Here is a 22,447-nt window from a genome sequence, read left to right as displayed (position 1 = left end):
GACAAGTAGGTGGGCCCAAGGGATCAGAAGACTTTAAAATTCTTCTGTATGATTTTTTTTGTTCAAAGGATGAAAATTGACTGGATCTACAAGTTCAACTGGTTCTGTGAATATTTCAATCACACTGTTGTTCTTTTCAATTATTCACTTTAGAAGCGTATTTATAACAAGTATTGATTTTTTCTATAGGAACGAACATAGGAACCAAATTATAAACTCTCTTTCATATTGGTCATTGAGGTTATATTTTTACATCAGAGTCAAATTTGGTTTAGATTTAAATATTTCAGTGATCAAAGTAATCAAAACCAAGTTAAAAATTTGATATTTTATGAAAGCTCTGTACAAGGATGATCCTAGAAAACCAAACGATCATTGTTCTTTGAGTAACCACTCAACATGTAATGGATCTAGGAATTATTGAAAAGAGTATAATTGCAAGTTCTGATCGATTCAAGAATGAGATGATGATGTTGTTGTAGTATTGAAATTAGGTTTAGTATAATCTTTGAATAGATTGGATTGATATTGATGAGATTCATCAGCATGAATTGATGATCTTTCAAATCTTCTATCTCTTGTTTTATTTTTTGGTAACATTCCTGAAACTGCTTTTCTTAAAATCTTTAAAACAAAAAACAAAACAAAAAATTTATCAAAGGTTTAGTTAAAAATTGATTGGGAAATGGGAAAAAAGAAGAAACAAACCATGGGTGGATTTTGTTCTAATAGTTTTGAATATGGTGTTTCTTTTAATGCTCCTGGATATTGACTATGAGAATAATGAATCTTTTGGGCTTCTTTTTTTCTTGTGACTTTAATTAATCTAGCATTTGCAACGACAACATAATCACCTATATCAACTTCCAAAGGAAAAAAAACAATTATTACTCATCAGCTTATTCATAAAGTGATTGTTATAGTTCTTATGAATCGATTAAAAATTCATACTTCTAGGATCAAAGAATGCTTTATATTTTCCCATTAATTTATTGGCAATTTGCGTTGCTAATCTTCCTAAGATTTGATCTTCTGCATCTGCTTGTCTCCAAACTCTTGCAAAACCAAGTGCGATCTAATATATATATACAGAGAAGAAAAGGGAAAGATCATCCTTTTTATGTCATTGTTGATCGGCTGAAGAGAAGGTTTGGGAACTAACGTTAGAAACTGAATAGGTCATTGGTCGTTGAGGTTAGGAACTTCACCAATCCGTTGGTCTTGAGCAGTTGTGATGAATTGGAGAATGTGAGTGTTGAGATCGAGGTGTAAATCTAGACGAGTCAAAAGTAAAGAAAGAGGGCATTTAACAAAAAGCTTGAGCAGGACCATAACCAGTACAAGCTAAAAATGTACAAGGATGATCAGAAGGTAAAGATTCAGGAGGAACGCAAGTAATTAAATATTTAGAAGGAGAGATTGAAGAAGGAAGATGGCGAGAGTTAATTGGAGAAGAAGAAGAAGGCAAGATTGAAGTTAGATTTGAAGACTAAGGTAAAGAATCAAGACTTGGACAATGAAGATATCAAACTCAACCTGTCAAAAAACCGGTCTATGCTAAAAAACCCGCGGAATTTGAGCCGGGTTCCGGTCGTGATTCTTTGTTACCCCGCAAACCAAATTTCAACAAAAGCAGGGTAAATTTGTGGTGTAGTGCTGACATGTATTGGGAAGGGTGGTGAAAAAAAAGAGTTTGTTTCCATCTTGGAGAGGTTCTGAGCTGTTCTGAGTATGCCTCATGAGCGAATCCTGAATATTCATCTTGGAGACTGAGCCCAAAGAATTCTCATCCAAGAAGAAAATGAGCATTCTCCAGCAACACCAAGAAAAATCTGAGCAAAACAGCCTGATTGCCTGAACACTACCAAACTCATGAATTGAATGATTCTGAAACAAAATGAATCTTTTTTGGAGTTTTCAGGAAAGTCTACAACGCTCACATAGTTGTGAGCATCGATTTTGGCCCCTGTGAATCCCGCTCGTCAAAGGTATATTCATCAGGCTCTGATCTATATTGCTTGGCTTCCTTAACTAGTTGAGAGTCTTCAGCATCTAAGAATTCTAGAGTCTATTGTTCCCCTTGTTGCATTCTGAGCCTCTGACCAGACAAAGAGAGCGGTCAAGTTTTTGAAGCTGGAGCTGGATGGTACGGAAAGCTACGTTGGGAAAGAACTCAAGGCGCAGTCTTTGAAGCGGATGACACTTTTACTCCGTCCGCAGTATGTCTCCTTCTCAGCATCGGACTATGATCACCGATTGTTGAGCACATGCCTGATGATATTATTTGTATCATGGTTCTATTATAGATTATGGCTCGGTTTGACGAGATCAACAATTTTGATCAGGCCGAGCATCCGGAAGACATCACAGACACCCATTTTTTAGACTATTTGGAGCAAGGAAAGCAACTTTCTACCAATCCACAGTCGTCAAAGCCGCTGACTTACCGTGGAAAGACTGTGATAGTCACTGGCGCTGGCAACGGGGTGAGTAATTCTTGATATTAAACAAATGCATTACCATTTTTCTCATATCCATTCCGCTTCCAATAACTGAGGATAGCTAGAAACAGCCTATGCTTTGATGTATGGCAAGCTTGGTGCAAACGTCGTGGTGAACGATATGAACTTGGAAGCCGCGAGTAAAGTGGTGGATGAAATCAAACATCTCGGTGCTAAGGCAGTTGCCAATACTTCATCCGTCGAGGATGAACAGAAGGTCGTGAAGGCTGCTTTGGACAACTTCGGAAGCCTACATGTTAGCGTTAACAACACTGGTATACTGAGTGACAAGAGCTTCATCTCGATGACCGACGCTGAATGGGATATTATTCAGAAGGTTCATCTTAGGTGAACTTATAGCGTTTGTCATGCTGCGTGGCCGATCTTCATGAAACAAAAGTTTGGTAGGATACTCAACACTACTAGCGCTGTAGGTCTGTATCGAAACTTTGGTCAGGTATGTAAAACAAGTCTACTTAGGTGATAAAGATGAGTCCACCTGATGATCATTTCTGGTTCCCAATTGGATGTCCGATACACAATAGGCTAACTATAGTACGGCAAAGGCAGGCATTCTGGGCTTAACTAAGACTCTGGCAATCGAAGGCAAGAAGTATAACATATTCTGCAATACTATTGCTCCAAACGCCGGAACTGCGATGACGGCTACCGTGTGGCCTGAAGAGCGAGTTCAAGCGTTTAAGCCCGACTTTGTCGCACCGCTGGTCGGCTATCTGACCAGTGAAACGAATGAAGAAACTAGTGGTCAGCTGTACGAAGCTAGCGGCGGTTGGTGTGCAGCTATTAGGTGGCAAAGATCATATGGGCTTTCAGTGAGGCATCTCTTCATTCTTGTCTCAAAACGACTTTTAGTTCCACATATAGAAAAGAACTCGTGTCAACTTCATTGTAACAGAAAACAATCGTAATTGTAAGATAAAGAAGTAATACAATTGTAACAAGAAAAGAGTGAAACCATTAAGCCACAGAATTCACGTTGTCCAGCTCCTCAGACAAGCGTAAAACTCTTTGTCTCTGCAGGTAAATATTGGTCAAAAAGCCTCCCAGCTGGGGGTTCTCGTCAGCAAAATACGGAGAAAAACAAAAAAGAGTGACCAACATACCAGTTGTGTTGGAAATGATGATGATATCATCAAAGTATTTCTCCAAGGGTTATGAAAAACCATATCACCCCATACTATTCTTGTCGCCATTTGGCCACCCACCTCCAGGACAGGATTGAATACCAGGCTGCGGTAGTTGAAAAGCAAGACAGATCCCATTTCACTACAAAAGATTTAAAACAGCTGATCAGAAGGAGACGAGAATAAATAAGATACTTACTGAAGGTGACTTACAAAGTTATATTGAAAGTGATGGAAGCACGCAATCCATTTTCATGGTTTGAAGTTGCTGATTGTAATGCTCCTATAATGAAGCCTACAGCTGCTTCAATTCCCACGACACTAATGGAATAAGGTCAGCTTTTTGGGATGACTCAAAAAAAATCAGGGATCTTGCATATATATTGATGAGGATTCATCCAGCAGGGTGGCACCTATCCCCGCAGGACCTTGGGCAAATGATGTGAAGTCCTCTTCCTTTTGGGATTGGGAACTGAATATTAAAGGATTCCTCCATCTACAGTAAAGATACAAGAGTTGAATGGCGGTGAATGCCCCAACTAATTGAGATATAAAATGAATAATGATACGGCATTTTGGTATACGCCCTGAAAACTGCAAAATTACTGTGATTAGCTGATTTCAAAACAGTATCAATGCTGGAGATGACTTACAATGGCTAGCAGCGTAGTCCCAAAGTCTAGATATACCTCAGTACCAAGGAACCTAGCAAGATATTGTGTGAAATAAACTGCTAGTCTAATGACTTTATGATAATAATCAGTCCCAGTTGATAATAGCGTATTGAATGAGCTTACCCAGTGGCAGCAGCAATAAGAATTGATTCATGTTGAAATCCTTTGATGTCCGTTGAACTTAGTACTGGGGAAGAAGCATGAGTTTAAAAAATTAAGAACAGAGAAAACAAGATATGAACGTACAAGCAAAAGGAATTCAACTTATGGTGACAAGAAAGAATGTGCATAAGAACTCTGCGTAGCCATGATCAAAAAGTGTCATGAAAACACTTTGTACAATTCGACTATAGGTAGCGACGCCAGCAAGAAAAGATGATAACATTACGATTTTATTGGTAGAGGGTATAGAGATGATGCGATGAATGAATGAGGATAGAAGATGCAACGAGAGACAAAACGACTTCTTTAAGAGCAGTGGTGGTCTTCTTAGATCAATCAGGAGCCACTCGCTGCTCTTAGTTGGAATCAATAGCGCAATTCAACTCGAGAAGTGCGGACGTCCTGACGCAGAGCCCCGATCGTGTTTTTTAAGGTGGTTGGATCGCGGTCGCCTGAACGGTCTTAAAATTGGTATTTATGACCTTGTAAAATAAGGCACAACGCTTATTCCCTTTTTTCAATCTAATATCCATTTTTGAAGTTTTTTTCATTTGTTTTTTATTAATAATAGGACGTCTGAAAACACCATGTAAATGGCTCGGAGGATGTTCTAATCTTGGAGACTTTTCCCAGCGTGGCATCTGCTGAGATGAAGTGAGGTGAATGATTATTGTGTTGGTAGGTAAATGATCAACGACAATGCGTCACTTAACTTACACAAGACCATGCAAAAAAGGGCATGCTTATGTAATGAGGACCTTGGCGTAGCAGTCTTGCAATTGAGGACTATGAGCTGGAGCTTGATTGCCCAGCCCGCCTTTTTTAGTACTGGAGGGAAATGAGATTCTAAACAGAGAATGCGGGTGTTTACGAGCCTGTTGCTTGAGAATGCGATTGGAATCTATGGAACCAATACACATTCTTTTGAGTCAGACGAGAATGATATTGTCGTTTTGTTCCTTTCTTGCCATCTTTCTTGCTTTGAATATATATCGCACCAAGAATTGTTTTACCCCTGTATCAATCCTCACATCGTTCCATTTTTTCCACTCGACTCACTTGCCCTTCTCTTTACAACTCACATCTTATCAATCTTATTCTGCGATCGTCAATCTTTCATCATGGATTTAGAGAAGAATTCAGAAAGCATTCCTCACACACTTCCCGTCATCGCCCTAGAGGACGATCAGCACATCCACGAACAGCCAATGCATCTGACGAGCAGCATTTCCGAGTTCATAGGGATCAGAAGACTTTAAAATTCTTCTGTATGATTTTTTTTGTTCAAAGGATGCAAGTTGACTGCATCTACAAGTTCAACTGGTTCTGTGAATATTTCAATCACACTGTTGTTCTTTTCAATTATTCACTTTAGAAGCGTATTTATAACAAGTATTGATTTTTTCTATAGGAACAAACATAGGAACCAAATTATAAACTCTCTTTCATATTGGTCATTGAGGTTATATTTTTACATCAGAGTCGAATTTGGTTTAGATTTAAATATTTCAGTGATCAAAGTAATCAAAACCAAGTTAAAAATTTGATATTTTATGAAAGCTCTGTACAAGGATGATCCTAGAAAACCAAACGATCATTGTTCTTTGAGTAACCACTCAACATGTAATGGATCTAGGAATTATTGAAAAGAGTATAATTGCAAGTTCTGATCGATTCAAGAATGAGATGATGATGTTGTTGTAGTATTGAAATTAGGTTTAGTATAATCTTTGAATAGATTGGATTGATATTGATGAGATTCATCAGCATGAATTGATGATCTTTCAAATCTTCTATCTCTTGTTTTATTTTTTGGTAACATTCCTGAAACTGCTTTTCTTAAAATCTTTAAAACAAAAAACAAAACAAAAAATTTATCAAAGGTTTAGTTAAAAATTGATTGGGAAATGGGAAAAAAGAAGAAACAAACCATGGGTGGATTTTGTTCTAATAGTTTTGAATATGGTGTTTCTTTTAATGCTCCTGGATATTGACTATGAGAATAATGAATCTTTTGGGCTTCTTTTTTTCTTGTGACTTTAATTAATCTAGCATTTGCAACGACAACATAATCACCTATATCAACTTCCAAAGGAAAAAAAACAATTATTACTCATCAGCTTATTCATAAAGTGATTGTTATAGTTCTTATGAATCGATTAAAAATTCATACTTCTAGGATCAAAGAATGCTTTATATTTTCCCATTAATTTATTGGCAATTTGCGTTGCTAATCTTCCTAAGATTTGATCTTCTGCATCTGCTTGTCTCCAAACTCTTGCAAAACCAAGTGCGATCTAATATATATATACAGAGAAGAAAAGGGAAAGATCATCCTTTTTATGTCATTGTTGATTGGCTGAAGAGAAGGTTTGGGAACTAACGTCAGAAACTGAATAGGTCATTGGTCGTTGAGGTTAGGAACTTCACCAATCCGTTGGTCTTGAGCAGTTGTGATGAATTGGAGAATGTGAGTGTTGAGATCGAGGTGTAAATCTAGACGAGTCAAAAGTAAAGAAAGAGGGCATTTAACAAAAAGCTTGAGCAGGACCATAACCAGTACAAGCTAAAAATGTACAAGGATGATCAGAAGGTAAAGATTCAGGAGGAACGCAAGTAATTAAATATTTAGAAGGAGAGATTGAAGAAGGAAGATGGCGAGAGTTAATTGGAGAAGAAGAAGAAGGCAAGATTGAAGTTAGATTTGAAGACTAAGGTAAAGAATCAAGACTTGGACAATGAAGATATCAAACTCAACCTGTCAAAAAACCGGTCTATGCTAAAAAACCCGCGGAATTTGAGCCGGGTTCCGGTCGTGATTCTTTGTTACCCCGCAAACCAAATTTCAACAAAAGCAGGGTAAATTTGTGGTGTAGTGCTGACATGTATTGGGAAGGGTGGTGAAAAAAAAGAGTTTGTTTCCATCTTGGAGAGGTTCTGAGCTGTTCTGAGTATGCCTCATGAGCGAATCCTGAATATTCATCTTGGAGACTGAGCCCAAAGAATGCTCATCCAAGAAGAAAATGAGCATTGTCCAGCAACACCAAGAAAAATCTGAGCAAAACAGCCTGATTGCCTGAACACTACCAAACTCATGAATTGAATGATTCTGAAACAAAATGAATCTTTTTTAGAGTTTTCAGGAAAGTCTACAACGCTCACATAGTTGTGAGCATTGATTTTGGCCCCTGTGTATATAGCTCAAAGTAAGATGTACTCAAGGGTCCTTGAGTACGACAAATAGTCATTCACATTATTGTTCTCAGACCTCAAGTATGTGGACATGATGGTTTAACACCTTGTGTCTCATGTCTGGATGATGAATCTGACCAAAAAGAAGATTAATTGTAGATGGAAATATCAAACCACTTATCAAACATGAAGAGTGTTTGCAGTGGCAAGAAGGGGTGTCAAGGAAACAATTTTCCTCGGACTGCTGTAATGGTGCTCTTACTATCAGATCACAAGTCATGAAAGTGAATTAAGTTTATTTGATTGAAATGATCTTGATCCTGACCTGGAATGAATTACCTTGAAAGAAATATCTCTTGTCTTCAGTCATGGAGAAAATCACTTGCTTTGACAATGTCAAGTAACCCTTTTCCTGTTCTTTGTTGATGATGATGAAAGTATTGACAAAGATCAATTGGGTTCACCTATAATATATGTCTTTGATATACTTTCTTCACAATGAAAGTGTGTAGAAGTAAAAGACTGATGACTTATGTAAGTCATCCTGAAAAATTTGCTGATTTGTATCATTTGTTCCTACCTGTACAAAGCATCCAACACTTGTTTGTTCTGCAAAATGACCATCAAATATCCCAGATGTCTATGAAGTACCCCCCAATATGCGCAAGAATACAAAGTCTTTGGAACTTGTGAGGTAATTTCATTTTCTTAAGTTCTGAAAAATGAACACTGTATCATTCTTATCATTTATATATGCCCGATATGGTATGAAGTAGTGGAAATTTGGGTGAGGTGACCCAAAAAGAAAGTTGAGATTCTTATTTTCTTCATAGGTTTCAGTGAAATTGAAAAGGCACTTTTTTGGTTTATTGCAAAAAACAAAAAACTTTTCCTTATGGAGTGTCTTCCCAAAGATAAGCCCCAAATTGCACCAATAAGCTGATAAGTGGCCCAAGTGATGGTGTGTTGACTACCTAGTAAGGTAAATATAAATTACAAAATATCCAAAAATGTTTGTCAAGTTCAACTTTTGGATTTCAAGCAAAACTGCAAAACTTTTAATTGTGGTATGTGTTTACACAAACATGTCAAATTGGGGTCCACAGGCCCACTAAACATGCCATAAGTGGTCTGTAAAACCTTGAATATACTGAAAACTGTCATAAATATGAAAGCCACGCACTTCAAAAATATTTTCCAAGTTTAACTTTTGGGTTAACTTCCAAACCAAAAAAGTTTTAATTGTGGCATGCGTTCCCAAATAAGTATCAAATAGTACTACATGACCACTCATCGTGTCATGAGTGGTCTGTACGCCCGTGAATATACTGAAAACTGTGATGAATATGAAAGCCAAACACTTCAATAATATTTTCCAAGTCCAACTTTTGGGATAACATCAAAACTGAAAAAGTTTTAATTGTGGCATGTGTTGCCAAATAAGAATCAAACAGTACTACATGACCACTCATCATGTCATGACTGGTCTGTACGCCCTTGCTTTAACCACTCAGTGTGATAGATAGAAAAGCCACACACTTCACAAATTACATTAAAGTTCAAGTATTGGAACTGACATAAAGTTGATGAATTTTTATTGAAGCAACATAAGTCACAAGTACATTCAAATAGTAACAAACTTACTCCCAGTGTACATGGACCACGTCTAGTAGCCTGCCCACATAGTGGCCATGGAATATATATTAGATATCAATATATATTTAGTGAGTATTCACAAGTTCTATGCACAATATTTTTATTGAGAACTTCCTCGAGGAAATCAATGCAAATCAAGTCACAAAAATAAGGTATCCAATTTTAGTACATCCCTGGTTCTGAACCAGGGCCAAATTATTACATATGGCCATAAATATGTATGTACATTTAAGTATGTACATATGTAGTCAAGTTGGAAGGGGCAGGTCAGCCTGAATTTCTTAAACTTGCCAGACATCCATTGCAAACTCATTTCATTAGTAAACCACATCGCAACATCACAACTTAAATTTCCTTCATTTTTCCAATCTGGGCCGATAATGACCAACACTCAACAAACACAAAACATATCTCCTCCTGAGGCCAACACAAGAGTCAATTGTTCCGGCCGTGTCCAAACCAATTCCAACACAGACACCAGCACTACTAGAGCCAATCTCACCACCAAAACCAGCACTACTAGAGCCAATCACACCACCAAAACCTCCTTGACTGGTCAAAACACATCAGATGTCTAAACCCAATCCAATTCTGGTCTTTCTGCAGTCCAGGCCACCCAAACCAACCAACATATTGTACATCAGCGTAAATCCACTGAAACCAACCCAATCTTGCAGCCTCAAGATTTAACATCCACTTCTTCTTTTCGTAAATGTACTCTTTGAGTCAATAACAAAAGGACACCTCAAGATGTTGATGATATTGAAAGTGACAATGAACGAAATGATGTCTTTGACCTGGCTATCTTGCATCCTCAAAACACAAAATTGACTTCTTCTTTCCGTAGACGTACTCGTCAAGTCAATACCCAGAGGCCAACTCAAGATGTCGGTGATACTGAAAGTGACAGTGATCACAGTGACATTTTCTTACCACAGCCAGCTGAATTGGACCAATCAGATGACCACAACGACGATGGGGCAAAAACTTCCAAACAACATCAACCACCAGTCAAAAAGTGTCCTCAACGCCAGACTCAACTTAAGCAATCTCAACATGTCACCTCATCCACCACCAACCTGACTTCCACCTTTCCAGCATTGATTGATGTGTGCTTGCCTGCTGGTATCAATCTTGAACTCCCTATGCTATCAAACTACAAGTCACTCGTGATCAAGTGGCCTACTGCAAGAATTGCAAAACTTGAGCAAGACCAAAAACAAGCTGGTAAGAAGCTTGCCACAGCTGTACCTGCGCACATCCAAAAGGAAGCTGAGGCACTCAAGGAACTGTACCATCATCACAAGGAGATGCTTGAATTGATGGGAAATGTAAGTTCGTTCACACTTGACAAATCAATGTAAGTGATTTGTGTCAATATTAGTGGTATCTTGAGTGCTCATCTGACCCTCACTTTTTGTTAGTGGGGACCATGGATTGTCTCGTGGTGTAGGTGCTGACGGCTATCAACTATGGATGAGCTACTCAAATTTTGTGGAAAAAGAATATAGTGAGTCCTACTTTGACTTCAAAAATGATGTTTGTATGTAGATTTGCTTACTTATATTTCATTATCATATCAGTGCCTCGAGCAAGTCAAGGAGACAGTCCAGCACAGTGTAACAAGATAGTTGGCGACAAGTGTACCAGCCTGCCAGATATTGAACAATTGGTTTTCAGCCCTTCCATTGTCTACACTTTATCTGGCCTTCCTCCACCCAAAATGTTAAAGCCACTCAATATGTCACCTGATGAGCATGATGAGCTACAAACACTTTACGATGAAACTGTGTCTACTCCAAAAGTTACTAGGGTTTATGCCTCAATATCACAGGGGATTCCACAAGGTCAATCACTTGCAGACCACAATTGACTTTCACGTAAGCATGCAAAAAGATTAAGGATACAGAAACATTACAACCCATTTGAAAAACCCATTTGAGAAAAAATAGAAAAACCCATTTAAAAAATTATTTTTTTGAACAGAAAAATAAATTGGGTCCCTCTGGAATTTTCTGTTCAAAAAAATATTTTTTTGAATGGGTTTTTATATTTTTTCTTAAATGGGTTTTTCAAATGGGTTGTAATGTTTGTGTACCCTTATTCTACTCCCAGGTACGTTGAATTCCTTTTCACATTATGTATGTGATTCTGCACAGATTTTGACTGGAAACAAACTGGCAGATTCAGAGTGAATCAACTTGTATAGACTTCTCTTATTACTTCCTTGCTGCTGGAACTCATCCTCAAACTTGAAAAGGTAAAGGTTCTGATGGATGGTGTCTGGAGTTTACCTTGCATCAAAACATGGCCAAATATGTTGGTACTAAGTGTAACTTCCCTGTTATATTTGCCGCCCAAACTCACACTACAAAGAATATAATGTTTTCTGGGCAGAAAACACAAATATTGATATACAAAAATATTGGGCAGTCAGGAGGAGGGCAAAAAATACAAAAAAATATGGATATTGTTCCTGGTGTTGAGAGCTTCAAGCTGAGTATTTTTGTGTATTTTTAGAGGGCATATTGTTGAATGTACTAACAAAAAACACCATATTCATCAGATATACACCTGTAACAGATGCTGAAATTCAGTTCCGCAAATTGGGGAGGACAATTTGATTTCTACAAATGATCATAAATTTGGTCTGCGATGGACTTTCAATGGATGTGGGACTACAGACGAGTCAGGTTTGGTGTAGACAGACAAGTCTGAGCATCAGACAGGTCTGTGATGGACTTTGGTCTGGAAAGCTGTGAAAGAAGACTCAAACAGATGAGTCTTTTGGATCTGCAAGTCTTATAAGGGAAGTAGGGATAGGATCCCCTAGGAATGACTCATTTCCTATGTGATACTATTCCAAAGGTCTGGTAGCCAGAGGTGCTCATTCTCCTTGTGGACGTGATCAATGGACTTGTACGTTTTGACAATCCCTTCAATTGACTCAACTGTTGAATGGTTCAGGTGGTTCACCATTTGGTTCAGTGGCGTAATTATTGCACGTGCACCATAGTACACTGAGAGACATTCCCACGCTTCACGTCTGATCACCCCATTTGCTGTGCAATAGAAGTCCCTGATTGGTGCACTTTGTAATCTGTCATGTGATCTGACATTGGTACATCTGACATGTTCCAATTCAACTTTTGCTTTGGTTTGAGTCTGAAGTGATTCCAATCCCAGCGCAAGAAGCCATTTGGCAAACTCCAGGTGTCTTTAGTGTTGTGGTTGTCAGTGTTCTCTTGCCTGAGGCGCATATTGACCGTAAGTTTGTATTTGTCCGTGAGATTAAAGAGGTAGGAGTATTTGAGACACACCCTGACTGAATCCATGACACTTCTGTGTGGTATAACCGGCAGGATCTGCCTGAAGTCTCCAGCAAAGAGGACTACCATCCCGCCAAATGGTAAGTCTGTATTTCTCAGGTCGTGCAGCAACTGGCCAACACACTTGATGGCAATCTTGTCCCAGACAATTAAACATGTCATGATGAGATGCCATCCCTTCACTGTCGTTGGTGAGAAGCTGCAAGTTGAGTCTTCGGTGGCGTCTAGTGGAATCAATAAGGTCAAATGTCCTGTTGCTCCCTCCAACAGTAGCAATGGTGCAATACCGGAAGAGGCCACCAAAACAAATCCTACATTGTTTGCATTGCAGTGATGTAGGCAGGTATTCAGTAGGTAGGTCTTGCCACAGCCTCCAGGGCCGTCAACAAACAGTAATCTGCCAGACCCAGCCTCAAGATATGTCACTACCGCTTCATACACCTCCATTTGCTCCTGAGTCAGCTTTGGGACTGTGGCTTGAAGGAATAAGACACTATCTTCAACACCCACACCGTCCACTTCTGCGTCCAGTGGACTAAGTCCCAAAGGCTCCAACACAGTCCAGTCAATGGAACAAAGCTCCACAGCTCCAAGCCAAGAGCCCATGTTGAGAAGCATGCTTTCCAGCAAGGAAAGTCCGTAATGCTCCAGTTGAAGATCCGTCAGAAGGGTGTGAGGGCAAGTCAGGTCAAGCCTGCATTGGCAGTGGTCAATCAGGTTGTCTAGATGCTTATCCCATAGATTCTGGGGATTTGCCAGTGGACTATGAACCGGGATCAGTGCAAACATGTCCCGTAATATTCCGCCTGTTTTGCAAACGGCCGCTTCCTCCAAGCGCACATTTTAGTGATTGTTGCTGAGTAGGAGCCCTTTTGCGTCCGCTGCGGCACGGTAGGACTTGTGGGCCACCCCTCCAACTGTCTTCAGATGCTAAAAAGATGTTACTCCATGTATTGAAGACAACAACAGGCACAGGTAGTATCTGTCGCTGTGACCTGGTTTTGCAAAGTAGGGTCTTGCAACAGTTGCTGAGTCCTTGACCCGTCTTGACCGCTCCTTGTTGGATCTGTTCCACCAAAAATACTTGGTCATATCTGTGTAGGGGAGCAAGCGTACTGAGAGGAACGTCCTGTTGATCCGCACATTTTCAGCACACAGCTGCATGTATTTGGAGAGTGTTGTCCTAGTGGCTTGGCCAGAGTCAAGGGGAGCCCTGAGCCCAGCTCTGTTCTGAAAGTAAACCATTTGGTTGTTCTTGTTGTGGAGCGTCAACCTAGTTACCGCAGGGTGCCGGCCAGATAGGGCGTATTTTAACAGCCTCCAAGCAGCTGATACACACAAATGTCAGTGGAGCCAATCATCAACTGCAAAGTACCATGACTTACCCTTGGCAGCACCTAGAAACCAAGCGTCAACATAATCTGTGGGTTCATTGTCCGTTTCGAGACCCATATCTTGACAATCATGTCCCTTTGTGATATACTTGTACAAGTACTTAATGGCCTTCGTGCTTATTGTGATCTCAACATTTATGTGACAACAAATTTCAAGAGCAGGAACAGGTTGCAAGGAACGATGTCCCTGTTAGAATAAAAGTTGCCATTCTTTATGAATGTAGAACCATCATCAGGCCTCTTGTGTTTTGGATACACTCCTTTGGTCATGTGAGTAACTGGCTGGTAAGGCTGTGGGTAACCATACTTGCATTTGGCACCATTCCAACAGGCGCGGCCTGGGGACCATGAACCATGTACTCCATGACAAGGTAATATAGGATCAGCTTGGTTGCGTGGCTTGGCATTGTAGCTTGGACTAGCACCTCAATGTCTTCCAGTGTTTTTGGTGTTGAGGCTTAATCAAGAATCACAATATTATGAGTGTGTGGGGAGCCACACTTTTGGAATTCAACTGTGTGTACGTTGGAAACACACATTCCCAACCGCCCACGCTTCATGACATCATGATGTAGCTCCCTTACTTTCATGTGGTAAACACGTGCAAGCAAATCAGGTCGGTCTTCTGGTGCTTGGCCTGGGAGGAGAGCTGCTAGGACTTCTGGCCATGACAAATTGGCAGTCATCATAATAAATAGGCTTGGCTGTCCAAATGCCTTCACAAGAGCCATCGTGTCCTGATATAACTGGTGCATATGTCATAGGCCCCCAATAAATGTTGCAGGAAAGATGATGCTGCTGCCAATGGTCAGGGCTTGATTGTTTAGTGCCTCCATTGCGCCATTGTATAGCTCGGCACAAAGCTTTGTCGGATTTTTCAAAATGTACTTCAGTCAAGCATTTTCAATGCACCCATAAATGTCCACCAAGTACTCCTGAAACAACCTCCCACCTTGTAGCATTGGTGAGAACATGTTCTTACTCTCAAATAGTGTGTATGTGTGCCACTCAAGTGCCGTGACCTTGCCCAGGGGACCTAGCAACATGTATTAGCCTTAATCAATCACTTGTCTGTTGCATCACTTACGTTTCTCGCTAAATCACTGGTAGTGCTCATCCCACCCATGCAAGCCGTAAGCAAAGAACAGCAGGTACCCCAACCTGAAATAGTTTGTGTTTAGCTCCAAGATACACTGGAGCTCGCCAGACTTGCAATGAAGGATACTATCCCTATCTTTGGCGCCGACTATGCCGTCTCCGGGAAGATTTGCCGCAACTTGACTACTCGCAAGGTAGTTGTAATGGTTCAAGGATAGCTTCTGCTGCCTTGTAGAGATTGGAGAATGGGTTGTTATGGTAAAGGAATGCCTGAATGGTTGTGAGGGTCTGGATTTTCATGGGCAAGTTAGCAGGCTTTTGTAGGGCTAGTTCTCTTCTGCTTGGTTTCCAAAGATAATCATTTGCACAAACTTCTTTGGATGAACATCTAGTGGCAGCACAGAGCCAATGAGGTGTGTTAAAGAGCCTTTGATACAATAACTCCAGGTACCACCATCCCCAGCAACAGTTTTGTCTTGCTTTGCGGCAGTCAAAGTGAATGACACCGCGTTGTTGAAGGTACATACGTTTTGCCTGAAGTTTTTCAAGACTATTGACGTGTGCCAGTTTTGCGTCTGCTCAAGCTTGCATGCGACTTACGACTGTCTTGATCCATGAAAAGGCGTTGTAGGAAACCAGGTGTGAGACCATTTTCTAGGTGGTCACTTGGGAGTCCCACCACACCTTGCTGACAGCACGTTGAATAGCTTGCCGTTGGTGCCCCCATTGTCTGCTGTGTTTTTCAAGCTTCCAATGAAGTGCCTTGCATGTGGAACAAGGGGTGTCGCAGGCGCTGACGTTGTAGGGTATTTGAGGAGGGAACTGTGACATGATTCTAGCTTTGGTAGTCTCCTCCATAGTTACGCAGGCAAGGCCACATCCAGTAACGATGTCATCTTCTTCATCTTTGGAGTCAACAGAGAGTGCTGTCCCTGAGTTGCTGCTCATATTGTGGGAGAGGGGAGTTAGGAAAGTCCTACTCGCTTATGGTGTATTGAGTGAATTGAAGGGTTGAGGCTCAGAATGATAAATGTTTTAACCGGGTTGAAGGGACAGAGTGGTAAGCTGCCAGTGTAACAACTGCTTGGGATGTGGAACAAAGCTTCTGAGAGCCAATTGGAAAACTATTGGATCTAGGGACAGTTGCTACAATTGTTATGCATTTCATTATGAATTTAATCTGATTGTGACAATAACATGGCTAGTCAGGACAGCTGGACAACAAATATGATAAATCCAATAGGAACATGAAACAACATGGAACTAGACTGGGAAGGTTCAATGGGAAGTGTAGTTGAGCTGAATCCGCCAAAGTGAGGCGACATCACATCACACCTTTTTAGATCGCTTGGCTTGACGGCCAGCGGGTGCTTGCTTAGAGCCACTTGGACCAGGAACTGGGTCTTGAGGGGGACTCATAACAACATTTCTGTCATTGTCAAAATAACCTTCCTCTTCTGGAGGAGGGGCCCGCTTCTTCCCTTTAGCAATCGCACTCGCGGAGGTAGTCAGATGCACATTTGGAGTTGGACTGGAGTTTGGAACATGCCTGATCAGACCAGTCAGTTTTACTTCTGGTCATACAACAGCCAAAATATGTATTAGCTGGGCGAACCCTCCCGGTAGGTGTAACTTTGGTACCCGCAGCTTGGTGCTTCTTAGTTGCTTGTTTGTGTCCTGTGGCAACATTGATGGCCATTATACCTGGATCTTTAGTGTTAGTAGGGCACTAGCAATTGGCCAGAAGCAGGACAAGGGACAGCTTACTTCAACAATCCATCTGTGCGTGTTGTTGTCCCAATCAACAATGAAACCATGCACAAGCGCCTCTTTTCCATCTTGGATGATTGCTTGGGAACGTTTCATCTTGATGGTTGGGCTTATGTGATATTTGACTGCAAAATCAACGTTGTCACAAAGCTAGGAGCGGTGGTAAGTTGAGTTGCGCAGGAGAGTCTTCAAAACAGCAGACTTAGGCCTGAACCCACTTTGGGCTTGTAGTCTGTATGACTCATAACCAAGGCTAGGGTGATATCATATGTGTCAGGTTCTGGAAGTTTGTGGCGTGAAGTTACCGCTCAGATTACAGATGCAGAAGTGTTATGTAATTTGCCGGCAAATGTGTCTGAGGTTCCAACCGAGATCCTGTGGTTGGATTCAAAGTATAACTTGTAGTCGGCAGTGTCAGGTTGCGGGAACATCTTTGCTTTGATTGCGTAGCAATAAATATCCATTGGTAGTTCCATTGCGCTACAATACACACCAAGATCACCATCATATTCACGCTTGTTGTCGGGGTCCCATCCGCTGCAGGTAATAGCAAAGGTACCTCCTTGGTATGTGTAGTTCCTATTGTCAGCAGGAGCAAGCTGGGAGCAGTAATACTTGTCAGCCTTGAGGTGGTGATAGGTGGTCAAGGACAGGTGAGTTTGCTTACCGTCTCAGAGACTTTGAACACACTTGAGACCATGAAAGAATGGGACTTTTTCACTGGAGCATTCAGCATAGTTTTGGCGCCCGACTTGGACATGCTGGGTTGTGTTGGTATGTGAGATGCACATGGGGATGAGAGTTGAGTAGAAGGATGGATTAAATTGGGTGATGATTGTTTGTTCTGTCATTGAAAGATCTACTAGTTTGCTAGAATATGACACAAAGTTGTTGGGATTGTGGGTGTGGTGATGTGTGGTGAGCTGTGTGGGGGTGGGTGAACTGTTTGGAAGAAGTATCAAGGTGAAACAACAGTGGCATTTATAGTCTTGCTACGGCGCAGTTTTTGTTGCATCTGGTTATGGGTTATCAAGGGCTGAGCAAGGTACTTTGTTTCTAGGGAAGTGGCAAAACCAACTCCAACTTCGATGGAAGTTGGATGGCTAACAAAGCGGACCACCCTGGCGGCAAGGCAGGGGTGAGCGTGTAAGGGTTTGAAGTAAGGGCTTAGAGATGGCTAGATGGTAGTAGATGATGAAATTGGGCCGTGAGGCCCTTGTGGCTGATGTGGGGGACAGGGCAGATGTGATTACGCTATGATTGAAGTATGATTGAACCAATGGGATGAGATTCAGATGGACCAAGTGACACAATTGAATTAAGCTTATTTGATTTTGAAAGCTAGGATCTAAAACACAACTTGATGCAAAGATGAGGAGAAACATCCAAAAGAATGCCATAAGAAGACATTTGAGGCAATACCGCAACCGCTGCACACATTTTTCCCCACCACCAACATATTTACCTTGGCTTTTGTAATCCGAGGTATCCTTGGATGCAAAACCTTGGACAGAAGCTTCCCGAGGTTTTGATCTGAGGTACTTCTCAGGGCAAAAACCTTGGACAAGGTCTGTCCAAGGATTTGCCTCCAATGATGCCTCGGATTTCTCAACCCGAGGCATCTATGCTGGCAGTGCCCGCTGCGGAGGGCGTGCGCAGCGGTATTTGGCACCACTATTTCCCTCCAATAGAGAGCGGAGCCTGAGGGATCAGAATATCCCTCATAGCTTGCCAGTCTGCTACTTAAAAGACTTTCTCCTCAAAATATTCTTCTTTCTTTCCATCTTTTTTTTGATCTTGATCTTGAACGACTCCTCCTCAAGAGTACTTTGGTTAATTCTTCTTTCATAACGTTATCTATCAGCTGGACAGATTCAAATTATCATGTTAGTTATACCAAACAGAGGCTTGGAAAAAAATTGGAACACACCTCTCCAGCTTCCCACATTTGCTCCCAACGTTCGGCGCAAATACCACAGCGGATTCCATGGCCAGACAAGAGCACCTTGAGTTGGCGTGATCCATCTGATTTAAGTTGAACATTAGCTTGATCACGGTGTTGATTGAAATCAGCACAGTGAGCACTGGACTGTGCGAGCTTCTTGTTGACTATGTCCATCTAGAATCAAAACAAAATGAAACAAAAAAATGAAAACATGAAACAGAAGATGAAGAGGAAAGTGTTGAATGAGACTTACATCTTGAGTCAATTGCTTCATGTATGTATCACCTAGACAATACGCTTCCTTGCAATTACAATAATTTTTGGGCTCCTCTTCTTCCTCAATGTCCTCTAGATCTTGATCTTCACACTACACCAGATCACTAATTTACCGCTGAGTTTAGAAAATTAAAACTGTAGAAAAATATCACCAATACAGGGGAGGTCAGAAAAATTTGAAAAAATAATGATTCAATTCATGGGTGCTGTCCCCTCAATTTGCATATTTTTGCATATTTTTGCCATGATTTTTGAAGTCTCCCCAAAACAAAATGCTCACAGGGGATATTATGTCAGAAACTCAAATTTGGTCCAAAACTAGCAATATTTGGGAAAAAAACCTCCAAGCACAAAAATATGAGTATTTTTGCTCAATCATCTGAACACTTGCAATTTATGTAAGCCGCATGATGGCTCTACAAGGTTTATTAATGTGCTGAAGCCATTGTAGTAATGACTTCTCTGCGTATATATGGTTCCTGCTGTGTACATCTCTTGATATATCTCACCCATTCTTGGAGACACACAGCTTTTTTGTGCACCCAAACTGTAGAGCCAGAATGTGGCATTCAGAATGTCAAGACACTACATGTGTTGGAGCAAAATTGATGATTTTGTTGGTGTTGCAAGGTCACTGTCTCTCTACCTGCCAGTTTTGGACCAAAATTGGGTTTCTGACATTATTTGCATTGTGGTTGTAAAAATTTGAAAAAATATGCCAGATGATTGGAATGCACCAAAGGGCCCAACCAATATTTTTCATATTTTCCTGACCCCTCCCAGCTTCTCTATAATTTTCTATGTCTGCTCAATGTTCTAAACTCAGCGGTAAATTTTTAATTTGGTGTAGTGTCAGCATTTGAAACTGTATCAATTGATTCACCACTGTGATTGCTATCTACGTTGTCATCATCATCCTTTCTATCCACAAACTGCAAATATAATGTATTTTTCCAAGGTGAAAAATGATTACATTTATTTCACAAAATGATTAAAAATGCATTAATTCTGCATTAATTCTGCATTTTTCTGCATTAATTCTGCATTATTAATCATTTTGTGCATTAATGTCAATCATTTTTCACCTTGGAAAAATACATTATTTTCACAGTGACATAAGGCCCAGCTGGATCCTTGCGTTGGTGAGGCTCATCGCCTTCTTTGATTACAGCCATAACTGCGACTGAAGGGAACCTACCTAAACCACTATGTCAAATACAATGGGGTTTTTTTCCCAGAGCATCGAGCCCGCCTTTGACAGTGAGGCCCATCTTATGGCAGAAACACTGGACAGACATTGTCTTGGGTTTCCAAGTCATTTCATGACCTGATTGCAAGCCTTTGTCGTATAGCTGTCAGTGCATTTCTTGGAATAAATTGATGTTGTTACTTCCTGAATCAGACACATTTGCAAGCATGTGGGATTCAGTATCATGTCAGTAAGTGAAATACGTAAAGAAAACAGAATGGAATTAAAAGAGAAAAGAAAAGAGAGAGATTAAACAAAAAATAAAATAAATTCAAAGAACACTTATCTTTTGATAAAGATTGTTCTTCTTCAGGATTGTCACCATTGGCTCAGCAAGCATCACACCCTTGTGATGCCACACAACAAGCTTGAAGCTCAAGTGCCGCACTACGTACTTCCAGTCGTTGGTGATAAAAGGGACCAAAGTGCCAATGAAGGCATGCAGATTGCCTTTGACGGTCCATACATCTTGTATGAGGCAAAACTTGCTAGTCAGGTCCTGCAAGAAACAGATGTGAATGAGTCAGCTCCTATGAATGCATATTCAACTTATAATTAATTTAATCTATTAAATGAAATCGAAATGCACATACATTGAGCTCCTGATTGATCACCAAGCTACCAAGTGATAGATACAACCATTTTGCCTCATTGGCCACCCACTTTTGACCAAACACCCGTGCATCAGGTTGTAACCAGTACAAGATCGATTTGAGCAAGGGATCATCAATTCTTTTCAAAGGGAGAGCATGAGGAACCTGCCAAACAGTGAGGCACTGATTGAGTGTTTGGTTTTGTAAGGTAGGTGCTGGGGTAATAAAGGTTTTGAGTCCTCCTTGATGATCTTGCTGGCGACGCTGAATTTGGAGTTCCAAAACCATTGGTGGAAGTTTGGCTCCAGCCGTGATGGCCTGTTGACGACGGGGACAGCCCGCTGTGGAAAGTAAAAAAAAACTCTCAAATCTCATCCTTTTTATACATATGATTTTGCTCAAAGAGCTCATTTTTTACTCACAAGCGCTCGCAATCAACTTATGATCTTGTTCTGAATCAGATCAGAGGAGTTTTTCAGTTAATTGTAATTCAGTTTTTTTATTTATTTCATTCAAAATTTATAAAGATAAGTGGCATACATCAATAAGCACAAATAATTCAAGGTGGATTAGGTAAAAAAAATAAAAGAGAAAAACAAAAACAAAATACAAAGATGAGTTAAAAAGAAGGAAATCAAAACAGAGGCAAAGAAAGATTGGTCGAGTGGAGGAAAAAGAGAGAACTTGGGCGGAGAGAATGATTAGAAACTTACCTATCAGAGATACAAATCAAAAGAACAAAATAGAAAAGAAAGAAGTTAATTGATAGAAGGTTCTAAAAGCCAAGAGATAAAGAATTAAAAGATACAAGAAATGATAGTTAGTATTAGGTAAAAGAAAAGGCAGGAGATAAGATAATAGAAAGACTCACGTTACTAGATTTAAGTTGGTCAGAGCCTAAGACTTGAATGGAATCAGGATCAAGCTCAAAAATCGAAATCGGACCAAAAAAAGAACAGAATATAGTGCTTATCCCTGAAAATAAGGAAATCAAATTGGAACTCCAAAACCTATCTCCTCCGCCAAAACTGACCTTTTTTGGATTCCAAAAGTGGTTTTGGAATCAGGGGATTGAGGACTATGTGTCTATATCTTTTGGGAACGATTGATGGTTTTTTCTTGCTTTTGAAATTCCAATCCTTGGGCACAACCCCCTTCTAGATTTCCTTATTTTCAGCAATAAGCACTATAAGTAAGTATCATGTGGAGAAGGAAGGAGATAAGAGAGAAGAACTTACCTGGTATTTAAAACAAACAATGGAAGGAAAAGATCAAACCAAAATGAATAAGGGTAGTGGAGAAGGAAGGAGATACCAGGGAAGGAGTTAAAAAGAATTGGTCAGAGCAAAATGAAAAATAATTGGTTGGGGTTGGAGCTGGCAAAGGGTATGTAAGGAGGTCTTGTTGTTGTTGAAGAGAAGGGGGAGTGTGTGGAATCATTGTGTAGGATTGTGTCAAATCAA

At 40.4% G+C, this 22,447-nt stretch overlaps 6 protein-coding genes across 6 annotated transcripts; 2 read left to right on the top strand and 4 right to left on the bottom strand.

Moving 5' to 3' along the window:
- Positions 1-453: 453 nt before the first annotated feature.
- Positions 454-1,183, bottom strand: MELLADRAFT_93609 (uncharacterized protein; the record flags this gene model as incomplete). The annotated part of the gene is made up of 4 exons (XM_007405985.1): positions 454-624; positions 709-863; positions 952-1,075; positions 1,163-1,183. The coding sequence occupies 4 exons, from the start codon at positions 1,181-1,183 to the stop codon at positions 454-456; spliced, it is 471 nt and encodes a 156-aa protein (XP_007406047.1).
- Positions 1,184-2,309: 1,126 nt separating this feature from the next.
- Positions 2,310-2,853, top strand: MELLADRAFT_93608 (uncharacterized protein; the record flags this gene model as incomplete). The annotated part of the gene is made up of 2 exons (XM_007406085.1): positions 2,310-2,486; positions 2,563-2,853. The coding sequence occupies 2 exons, from the start codon at positions 2,310-2,312 to the stop codon at positions 2,851-2,853; spliced, it is 468 nt and encodes a 155-aa protein (XP_007406147.1).
- A 3,304-nt stretch (positions 2,854-6,157) lies between these two features.
- Positions 6,158-6,887, bottom strand: MELLADRAFT_93607 (uncharacterized protein; the record flags this gene model as incomplete). The annotated part of the gene is made up of 4 exons (XM_007405984.1): positions 6,158-6,328; positions 6,413-6,567; positions 6,656-6,779; positions 6,867-6,887. 4 exons carry the CDS (start codon positions 6,885-6,887, stop codon positions 6,158-6,160), a joined length of 471 nt encoding a protein of 156 aa, XP_007406046.1.
- Positions 6,888-9,710: 2,823 nt separating this feature from the next.
- On the top strand, positions 9,711-11,203 carry MELLADRAFT_60357 (uncharacterized protein; the record flags this gene model as incomplete). Its single annotated transcript, XM_007406086.1, has 4 exons — positions 9,711-9,885; positions 10,057-10,557; positions 10,784-10,873; positions 10,914-11,203. 4 exons carry the CDS (start codon positions 9,711-9,713, stop codon positions 11,201-11,203), a joined length of 1,056 nt encoding a protein of 351 aa, XP_007406148.1.
- A 4,131-nt stretch (positions 11,204-15,334) lies between these two features.
- MELLADRAFT_103257 (uncharacterized protein) lies at positions 15,335-16,099 on the bottom strand (the record flags this gene model as incomplete). Its single annotated transcript, XM_007405983.1, has 2 exons — positions 15,335-15,685; positions 15,845-16,099. 2 exons carry the CDS (start codon positions 16,097-16,099, stop codon positions 15,335-15,337), a joined length of 606 nt encoding a protein of 201 aa, XP_007406045.1.
- A 381-nt stretch (positions 16,100-16,480) lies between these two features.
- Positions 16,481-17,681, bottom strand: MELLADRAFT_103256 (uncharacterized protein; the record flags this gene model as incomplete). Its single annotated transcript, XM_007405982.1, has 5 exons — positions 16,481-16,682; positions 16,711-16,880; positions 16,919-17,071; positions 17,239-17,544; positions 17,589-17,681. The coding sequence occupies 5 exons, from the start codon at positions 17,679-17,681 to the stop codon at positions 16,481-16,483; spliced, it is 924 nt and encodes a 307-aa protein (XP_007406044.1).
- Positions 17,682-22,447: the final 4,766 nt, after the last annotated feature.

Source organism: Melampsora larici-populina, assembly GCF_000204055.1.
Source record: "Melampsora larici-populina 98AG31 unplaced genomic scaffold MELLAscaffold_5, whole genome shotgun sequence".
Classification (NCBI taxonomy): domain Eukaryota; kingdom Fungi; phylum Basidiomycota; class Pucciniomycetes; order Pucciniales; family Melampsoraceae; genus Melampsora; species Melampsora laricis-populina.
This window is presented reverse-complemented; position numbering and strand designations above follow the sequence as displayed.